The sequence below is a fragment of the Triticum aestivum genome, chromosome 7B (assembly GCF_018294505.1).
Source record: "Triticum aestivum cultivar Chinese Spring chromosome 7B, IWGSC CS RefSeq v2.1, whole genome shotgun sequence".
Taxonomy (NCBI): Eukaryota; Viridiplantae; Streptophyta; class Magnoliopsida; order Poales; family Poaceae; genus Triticum; species Triticum aestivum.
The window spans coordinates 328,101,907-328,112,780 of NC_057813.1; the positions used below are offsets into that span (position 1 = coordinate 328,101,907).

Consider the following 10,874-nt stretch of genomic DNA (forward strand, 5'->3'; position numbering starts at 1 on the left):
AATTAAGTAAGAAGAGATATTTTCTTTTGCTTCGGGCAAACTTCATCACAATACTAATTCTATCACACATTGCTTTCTCGAACCCATCAATTGATATATGCTGGTTAACTTGAAGAAAAGGAGGATCAGGGAATAGGAACTTGAATATAGCTGTTCTTTGCTAATTGGCTAATTAAGAACAATATTAGAGAGATCTAGAGTAAATAAGTCATATAAGGACTCCGCAAGAAAAAGTAATATAAGGAAATGATCGATTAAGCTGGGATTCGTTGTAGAAACACACACCTGAGACCATTATCCATTGTAAACATCCAGATGCGAGATATATAGCATTAATCTCAATCAACAAATGAGAGGAAAACCAAGTGCAAGCATTAAGAAGCAAAAAAACTCATCTCCAAGTGAATAGATAGTAGCAAAAATGGCACCCAATCGATGGATCTAGCTGCTTGTATATGTTCAACGAAATCAAACAAGTAGAAGTATGAATTAAAAAACAACAATCTTGAGCTGGCCGTTAGCACTATAAGAACGATCATGTGTTGCAGCGTCATGCGAAAAATTAACTCGTCATCAAACCATTCCAAGAATGAACAACAATACTAATTTAAATTGGTGAATTTATGAGTGCACGTTCACGCAACATATATTCCAATTAAACAAACAGGGATCAGCAAATTAACACCAACCAAATTTATTTATCAGGTTAACGCAAAAAATATCAGGAGATTTCCTTCATCACAATGAAAAAGAGATAATCGATCAACTACACGTCCGTGTCCTCGGACGCACCTGCTGTCCTCACCGCCGGCCAAGATCCATCACGAGAACGGTGGCCTCTCGACGCCACCGGCAGCGCCCGGCCAGCCGTTATGCCCGGCCACGGGCATTGGCGGCATGCCCATCGGCAGGTTGAAGAACGGGAGGCCAGCTCCTGCCGAGCCCCCCGACGGATCAACACCGAACGGCATGCCACCGCCGGCCTGGTCGCTCCCCGCAGGTGGCGGTGTAGGCACCACCTCGTCGCCGTCCTCCAGCGGCAGTCTCTCGTACGCCACGTTGCTGAACGACGAGGCAACGACGACCACCGGCCCGGCCGCGACGAGCGCACCGGCAACGCTCCCACCAACCACCTGACCCTGCCCTCCTGCTAGGAAGGCCGAGAGGCTGGTGGCCCCTGGAGGCGCCGGAGGCGGGAGTAAAGAGCCGGCAAGGGACAGTATCTCGAACCTTCCATGGAGCGTGGCCACCGCCGGCGAAGCTGGCCCACTCTGGGCAGACTGTGGCTGCCGGAGAGTCACGTTCGTGACGGTCCCCGCCGCGGATAGTACACAGACGCCGCGCTGCCGACGACGCGCATAGGCGGTAAGCGCCTCGAAGACGTCGCACCCCGCGGCAACCTCGAGGATGTGCGCCCTGAGCGCGTTGGCGCTCTCCCTTGTGATGATCACTGGCGGCTTGGGCTTGTTCTTGGATCCGGGCGGCCGGCCGCGTGGGCGGCGCCCCACGACCTCGCTGCCGCCTATCCCAGCCCCTGCGGCTGTGCTCCCTCCCACGCCGCCCGGCGAGAGCGCGTCCTGGCCGTCGTCGGATCCTCCGGCACCGTCATCGTGACGGAGGTGAAGCTGCTGGTGATGGTGGAGGTAGGAGTTGGTTCCCAAATCCAGTCCTGCCATTCTCTAGGGTAGAAGAAGAGCTAATTATAAGTAAGTAGGGAGTATAGTACCATTAAAAAGAGTAAAAATAATGGCTAGATAACAGTACCGATAATATTAAGAAATTGGAGACGCAAGAGAAGAAGTGGTGCTTGTGATGATGATAATAGGCCGGAGGAAGAGGATCGGAAGAAGAGAGTGTGTGCGTTTGTGTAGGGTTTGTGGTGCTTGTTTTCTTGGAGGAGAGTAAAGAATGAGGTTTTGCTTTTTGGGACGTGTGGGGTGGGAAGAAAAGAAAGCAGCTGAGGCGAGGTGTTCTTTCCTTCCTTATGATAGTTGTGGTTGTTTATCCTTGTTGATGTTGCTTTCTCATGTGGGCTAAAATATATTTTGGGGCGGGGGGGGGGGGGGGGGGCGGAGAGAGTGGAGGTGCAGGAGGGAGGAGGAGAAGATGGAACCCAATGCGTTGAGGAGAGAGGAGATGGATGGAGAGAGCAAGTGACGGCAAAGGAAGATGAGAAAGGGATAGGCTAGCAGGCTAGTGGTCTTTGGAGATGGTCGAAGAGGAAATATAAAGAGATAAATACACTAGAGGTGCCCTAAGTTGTCCGGCGCGGTCAGTTTAGTGCCTAAACTTGAAAAATACACAAAAGTAATGCCATAACTTGTCTAGGCGTTCAAATACGATGCATCTCGACGTATGCCGCCGTATCGTGTGGCATGTAAGTGTGTCGCTAGGCCACATGTCAGTGGCTGCGGGCGCGTTGTGAGCTGTGCGTGTAGTTTTCTTTACAGAAATGCCCCTGGACTTTAGTTAATTATCGAAAAACATCGTTACTCATGCTAGACGCAAGCTGTTTTTTTTACGGAAACGCGTTTGTACTTTAATTAATTCTCACAAAAATATAAACACAAGCTCGCATGAAGGAAATTCAAACCACGGACATCCTGGTTGCTTAACAAACAAGTGGACCATGAGGCCACACTTTGCTTTACATTTAACTGCTAGTTAGCAACTGATATGGACGATTCCGCGTATTGCTTTGCATATATTTTTCGAGTGAAGTTTCTGTTTAATTTTCATGATACATAAATTTTCCCATATGAAAAAATAAAATAATTATCATACGCATTATTGTATATTTTATATCTTTACTCTATTTTCATTATTGTGTACATTGAAGATATAAACATTAATTTTTTCTAAAATTTATGTGGACATAAAAAATTGAACGTATATTAAAAATTATTGTGTAAATATATGCATCTTCATTGAGGACCATAAGGACGAACAATTATTGTGTATCTTCATTCTATTTCTAAAATACACAATTATTGAAAAATTGACAATATTGCATTTTAAAAACTGTTCAACGTGTATTAAATATTATTGTGTGACAATAATAAATTCCAAAAATGTACTAACATGAGCGTGTTTGTAGAAATTTAAGAATAATATTACACAATATTTTTTAATACGCATTCAACATTTTCAAAAAGCACGGTGAACATTTTCTAAAATAATATGAAAATAAAACATGAACATGAACATGTCTTTTAAAAAATGCTCACCATGTTTTTAATATACGTTCAACTCTTTAATTCCACATCAATTTTAGAAAAAGTTCATGTTTATCTCTTGAAAGTACACTATAATGGAAATAGAATAGAGATACAAATAAACAAAATTATATATTGATAATTATTTTATTTTTTGACATGAAAAAATTTATGTATCATGAAAACTAAACATAAACATCACTCGAAGAAAGACAAGATAGTAACGTGGAATAAATAAATAAAAACTACTCCAGTAAAAGCATATGCAGAGCGATACGTGCAATCATCTATATAAACTACTTGTTGATAATTAAGCGCAAACCAGACCGTGGCCGCCTGGTCCGCTCGATTGTCAGGCAACAAGGATGTCCCATGTTTGAATTCCCTGTACGCTGGTTTTCTGGTTCTTTTTGCGAGTATTAACTAAAATCAAGGGGTATTTTTTACGAGAATTAATTAAAATCCAGGGGCATTTTTATAAAAAAAACATGCATATCTCACAACGCGCGTAGGCAACCACTGACATGTGGCCCAGTGACAGACTGGAATGCCACGCGGGCACTCGATATGGCGGCATACGTCCAGAGGCACCGTATTTGAACGCCCAGCCAAGTTACGACACCACTTTTGTGTATTTTTCAAGTTTAGGCACCAAACTGACCGTGCCGGACAAGTTAGGGCACCTGTAGTGTATTTAACTCAAATATAAAACATGAGTTACCTTTTCAATAAGAAAGAAAAAGGGATGCTTGCACAGAGCGAGATGGCTAATTTAGTCTTGTGTATGTCACTAGCATATGGGGTCTGGCAGTTAGGAGGGTCCACATGCCCATTGCATACATACAATGGACGGAAGTGATGCTAGAGCGATTTTCATGAGACAGAAGGATGATATAGAACGTTGATGCTTATGCACGCAAGTGGAGGCATTAGTTTAATGGTGCAAGTTGGGGCTTATTATACTCCTCCGTCCCGATAGGAATATAAGCCGGACCAAGGGTCTTCAGGTCGAGCGGAAAATGTCTTGTATATGCCATAAATTTATATCTCTACATTCATTGTTGAATAAAGTTTCTGAACTTAAATTTTTCTTGGCTTATTATACATGTTTCGCTAGTTAAATCGATGGCCTAAAATTCCCCTGACCGACTTATATTCTCATCCTGATGAAGTGTTAGCCCTTGATCGAAGCGTTGTGCCATTTTTGGGTTTGTGCATTCGGGCAACTTTATTTTACGTGGGTACCATGTGGGAAGGGAACTACTTCTCTATCTCTCTCCCTCACGTACGCACACACTCATGTATAGCTAGAGGACACGTTGAAATTGGTTTGGCCTACCTTTGGCTTTCAGTAGTGCAGAAAACGCTAGTGGTGATTTACCAAAAAGAGCCTCTCTAGGTTTGTCTAGTGCTCAAGGCATTTAGCTTATTGTCAGGACTCCAATCTTAAGTTACACCGATTTAGCATGTAACACACAATATCACTTTGCAGCCTCACGCACGGTATTCCCACGACTGCAGCCTTACCTAGACTGAGACCGTTTGCATCTTTTGGCTCACGTATATGATTGTGTCGCTAGCATCGATATGACAGAGAACCCATGCCAACATGTCTAGTCGTAAACCCAAGGTGACACAAACTTACAGGGACATGCATACATGACCCAGGAATGCACGTGTCGGTCAGCAGCGAATATAGCTGGGCTGTAGCAAGCTATCAGGACTCCGGTAAACACCGCATGACATTTCCCCATGGGGACAAACATAGGAGCAAAGAAGGACACATGCTGGTCAATCCATGTTTTCCGGATGAAAGCACTAGGAGACATTTCCCCATAAGAAAGACTACCAAGAATAAATAACTAGGTGTCAGATCCCACACATACCAAGCATTTCAATAACATACACACAAATATGCTCGATATGTGTAAATACAACATGGCATCACAACAAAACTCTACGACTCAAGTATTTATTCAAGAGGCTCCGAGGAGCCAGATATTACAAACATGAGTCTTATGACCCAACATACAGGTCATACAAGCAACAAGCGGAAGCATAAACATATCTGAATACAGACAACTGAAAAGGAAGAAAGCTGAAAAGCCTGACTATCTACAAGACCCTCCGTAGGAACCAGACCTCTGTCTAGGATTCCCAAGCTAGTCGTCGAAGCCCATGAAGAACTACTAGTGAGACTGAAGTCTGTCTGCAAAAATATAAATTAAGCAAACATGAGTACAAATGTACTCAGCAAGACTTACATCAGAACTAACTACATACGCATCAGTATCAACAAAGGGGTGGTGGAGTTTAACTGGAGCAATCCAGCTTTGACTCAGTGGCTACCATGTACTACGACTGTTGGTAACTCTTTTGAGGTGAGGAAGCGCACACGGGTCCACATATTCACCATAACAATACATCACTATGGATCCGCTCCCATCTCCCTACGAGAAGGCCATCCATAGCAGTCACACTTATCTTGTGCATTTTAGAGTATCCACTTTCAGTTATCTATGAACAATGTAAGCTTTCCAAGTAGTCCATATCTGAGGACGCGACTATTCGAATAGATCAGTTATAACCTTGCAGGGGTGTACTTCTTTACACATGTTTTCACCACTTAGCGTCTGCACATGACATGTGCTCGACAGACTTCAAGCGAAAGCCGACGCGGGTGTAGACAATGACCTGACTAACCATACAAGTTTCTAGTCCAGGTTTATCGCCTATTTGAGTTACATCCGCAAGGAAGTCCGGCCGAGGTTTCCACTATGGCCCCAAACAATATGTGCAGGGTTCCCGAGCCCACCAAACGGGTTCCCGGAAACACCGTGCCACTTGCCTACTACATCATAGCCCACCCCTAGGGTCACCGCTACGCACGGCCTCCAGCATACAACAAACAATAGAAACTACTTGCAACTCTTGGACAGAGGATAGGGGGTTAATAAGTCGAGCGGGGTCATATTTCAGGGCCCAACGTGTGGTAGTAGCTGTTCTTGGATCACAAACACGGAACTCAGTTCCTAAGGACGACTTCAATGAGACAACCCACTATGTACTCCTACATGTCCTCTCATCGCTACCTTTATCAAATCGTGTTCACACACTTAGCTCTCAACAGTAGGACATGTTCACCTCCATTCCAATCCATCCCAGATGAATCATACCTGACACAACTCTAAGCATAGAAGGCATAACAAGCAAGAATGAACGAGTAGGCACATCATGGCTGAAACAACTCCTACTCATGCTAGTGGGTTTCAGCTACTTACTGGGGCAAAGACAGGTCATGTAGAGGAATGGGTTCAACTACCACAACATGTAACAGTTGAACTGTTGTTGTCCTAATGCAGCAAAAGAGAGGAAGAGCGAGAGAGTGGGATTGTATCGGAGTGATCAAAGGAGTTTTGCTTGCCTGGCACTTCTGAAGATAGCATTGTTCTTCATCGGCATCAACGATCACAATGTCGGAAACATCTGCTACCAAGAGGGGGCAAACACCAGCAACAGGGAAGCAACACAATCAATGCAATGCAACAATAAGATGCATGATCATGACATGTCAACATGCTGTGATTTGAGCTAATGCAACTAATAGCAAGATTGAATGAAGCTCATTAGGTTCATACAAAGCATTTAAAATGCCATTTAATGAGTTGTACAATTCAGTGAGTATAAGTTGTTCAAACATGCATGAAAATGCCATAAACAAATTCTTCACGTTTTTCTGATAATTTTCATATATAAATTATTTCATTCTGAGCTACGATTGAATTTCTATGATTTTTAGTAGTTTTAGGCCTTTTCTGAAATAAATAAATCATTTATGATTTATTTAAAATTTCAGAAAAGCATTACATCATCATGTCATGCTGACGTCATCTAGTCAACTGTTCGTTCCAAGTCAAACCTGATCTATGGGCCCTGCACATCAGTGTAACAGGGCAGGAACAAAGGTTGACCAGTGGGGCCATGTCAACGTTGACGTGGCAGGGTCAAACTGACATGTGGTGTCGGCTGGATTAATCTAAACTAAACCAGAAATAAATCCCGGGGTTGATTCGGGCATGGGGCCCATATGTCAGTGAGAGAGGGGGTTAATTAGCGGGGTCATCAGTGGCTAATGACAGCGCCACGTCGACTTCGCCGGAGTTTGGCCGGTGATGACCAAACCGAGCGGTAGAGACGCGTCGGGTTCGCACTATAGGGCACGGTTTGGACCGCGGTTGGGTTCTATGGCGAGCTGACACTCGTGCACATCTGATGGAGAAAGCAGGGGAGCTGCAGTGGGCTGTTGTTATGGCAGGAGCGAGCTAGGTGGCGACGGAGCTACGGTGGTGCACGCGCATGAGTCTGCGGGGCGCTAGGGAGCCAACTGAGGATCTAGGAGGCTTCCTGGGAGTGCTCTGAGCACAATGGCATGCTTGGCTGTGAGGTGCAGCACCTATGGCCATGGCGGCGACTTGGCCGGCAACGGTGTAGATTTTTTTTGAGAACTTGTACAGTGGGAGAGGCTCCCACTGTGTTTGTATTACTCAAAAGGTAAAGTACAATGTATACCACATATTTACAAGATTCTTATCCACCACTTTGGGGGAGAGTGTAATCAGACCAAGTTCTGGGCTAGCTAATGGGGTGATAGGTTGTTTACAAAAGAGAGAATAAAGTCTCTCAAGTCTACTCTAGTTCTGTGTTGAAGGAGGGTGAATTCTTGCTTTAATCTATGAAGCCAACTGTGGTAAGTAGGAGGGATGCTTCTGAAGTGCTTGTTATTCCTCTCTTTCCATATGCTCCAAGCTGCTTGTAAAAAGATTTCCATGAACATGGGTTTGTTCCAACTGTTAGATGCCTTACTTATCCATTGCAACCTTGAGCCAGAGTCTTCCCACGTGATCCCTAGTTTGGACCAGCAGTTTTTACTGAAAGGGCATTGGAAGATCATGTGTTCCACATCCTCTTCAACCTGTTGATTGCATAGAAGGCAGCTGAAGTCATCCCCAATGTTATAGTGCCTCCTCTTGAGCATGTTGCGAGTGTTTAGTCAATCAGAGAGCAGCAACCACCCAAACATCTTGATTTTCAGCGTGACTTTTGAATTCCAGAGCCAATGATAGGATTGGTGGGCCTTCACATCACTAAAGTAGAATTTGTAGTATCTGTTGGCCTTAAAGTCTTTCGATCCCCAACAATATTCCCATGCATCATGGATATGTGAATCTTCATGATTACCAACGTGGAGCACCTTTTCTTGTAGATCTCAAACTTCGTCATGTGCTTGCACCGAAAGGGGTAGGTGAAACATTTCATAGAGGAAAGTAGATCCCAAGAAATCTCTGACTGAAATATCCTCATTTAATGCAAATGAGAAGGCCCGCGGGTGTGATTCCTCCAGTAGAGTTTCCAACCATAGATCTTTCCACATAAGTATCGTGTCACCAACGTGCACAATTGCTTTAGAAATTCCTCTGTATATTGGGGTGAGTTTCAACACATCTTTCCACCAGAACGATCCGCATGGTTCCGACACGTGGAGGATCTTGTGCGTGTAGTATGTTGTCCATATCAAATCCACCCAAGGCAGGTCATGGTGATTGTAAATTTTAAGCAGATATTTGAGAAGGAGGGCCTCACTTTGGATATGGAGATTGATTATGCCGAGACCACCACTTTGTTTTGGTTGACAAACCATGTCCCAAGCTGCCAGTGAATTACATTTATCCCCTTGCTCAGTGTTTTTTGTCCAAAGGCACTTTCTTCTGATTTTATCAAGCGGCTCTAGAATCTTTGGTGGGAATTTGAGAGTGTAGAGAGCGAAGATGGTGAGAGATGTGATCATCGTGTTGAGGAGTGACAACTTTGCACCGTAGGACATCAAGGCTAAAGTGTTGGTCATTCTTCGTTCCATCGTGCAAACGAGAGGCATGAGATCTTGAACCATAGGCTTGGTTATTCCAAGAGGCAATCCCAAGTAAGTAAAGGGCATAAATCCTACCTTACAACCGAAGATAGAGGCGATGTCATTGTAGCAGTCGGGCTCACAGTTACTTGGGATTAGAGTGGACTTGTGGAAGTTTATCTTTAAACCAATAGAATCAGCATAGTCTGAAATAATGCCCTTGATTTTCCTAGCTTGGTCGGGGAAAGCGGGGAGTATAATGATCGTATCATCGGCATATTGGATCACATGATAATCATGCTGGTTTTGTCACTGGAACGGTAGCTGTATTTGGCCTTGTCGGAAAGCGTCATTAATAGCAGCTTGAAGAAGGTCAGTAGTGAGCACAAAGATGAGGGGTGATAAAGGATCACCTTGACGCACACCACATTTGCAAATGAATTGTCGAGCTGGAACACCATTTAAGAGGACCGATGATTTTCCCGAGGAGAAGATGCATTTGATCCAATCAAGCCATTTGGCATCAAACCCCATGTGTTCCATAATTTTAATCATTGCATCATGCTCAATCGTGTCAAATGCTTTTGTGAAATCTACTTTTAGCAGGACAATCTTCTATTTTGAGGTTTGACATTGATGGATGTACTCGAATGCCTAGGCCAAACAATCTTGTATTGATCTACCTTTGATGAATCCATATTGATTGCGATGAACAATTTTAAGAATGAGCTTTTGGAGCCGGTTTGCGAGTAGTTTCATGATAACCTCGAGGCAGCAGTTGAGCAAAGTAATGGTCGGAAATCAGAAACTGTCTTTGGTGACTGAACTTTGGGTATGAGTCTGATAAATCCCTCATTAACGCTCTCAAACTGTCTTTGGTAGTTCAAGGAATTGATTGCATAGCTCATGAAATCGTCACCCAGTTTTACCCATCGAATGGTGGATCTCTTTTGCCAATATTGCCTTTGGTAGTTCAAGAGACGTAAAATGTGTTTCTTCAGAATTTTCTTGAAATTATGTTCTGGCGTAGATAACATTCGGAGATTTTCGAGGGCATCAATGTTGGCCAGAGCAAGATTAGAGTTATCAATTGCCACCTTAAGCTTAGAGATTCGTTTGCTCCACCTTTTTAACACATATCTGAGTGCTTTGAACTTTCTGCACAGTAAAGTGGCCGCTTTTGCCTTGGCATGTTTTAAAGGTCTTGTCCACACGGCTTGAACCAAATCCATAAAACCTGGGTGCTTCGCCCAATAAGACTCAAATCTAAAGATTTTGCTGCGGGGGATAGATGTTTCAATTTTGACAACACATGGAATATGATCAAAAACTGGTTTCCCTAGTGGCATAACTAGGGTATTAGGGTAAGATGAAGTCCAGTTATTAGATGTGAGAAACTAGTCTAATTGTTCCAGGAGGGGGTCTGTCTGCATGTTGCTCCAGGTGTAAGCACGATCCTTAATTGGCAGTTCAATTAATTGCTGAGAGCGGATGATGTCATTAAAAGTAATCATGTCATTAGGATTACCTCCATGTTTATTTCTGTTATCAGCGCTGCGAATATAGTTAAAGTCTCCTACCAACAACCAATCTTCATTGGAGGGGATATTCAAAGTGTGAAGCCAATCAGTATAATTCACTCTTGGTCACCCTGACATGGGCCATAAACGTTTACTAGGGTCCGCTCTTGGGCCGATTGTGTGGAGAGAAATTTAATTACAAGAGCAAACTCATCCTCCATGAGCGCTGTTCCT

The 10,874-nt window shown here is 43.7% G+C and overlaps 1 protein-coding gene across 1 annotated transcript; it reads right to left on the minus strand.

Moving 5' to 3' along the window:
- Nucleotides 1-628: 628 nt before the first annotated feature.
- On the minus strand, nt 629-2,017 carry LOC123160452 (AT-hook motif nuclear-localized protein 23-like). Its single transcript, XM_044578268.1, has 2 exons — nt 1,765-2,017; nt 629-1,679 (listed from the first exon to the last, which is right to left on the minus strand). Exon 2 carries the CDS (start codon nt 1,674-1,676, stop codon nt 822-824), a length of 855 nt encoding a protein of 284 aa, XP_044434203.1. The 5' UTR covers nt 1,677-1,679; nt 1,765-2,017; the 3' UTR covers nt 629-821.
- Nucleotides 2,018-10,874: the final 8,857 nt, after the last annotated feature.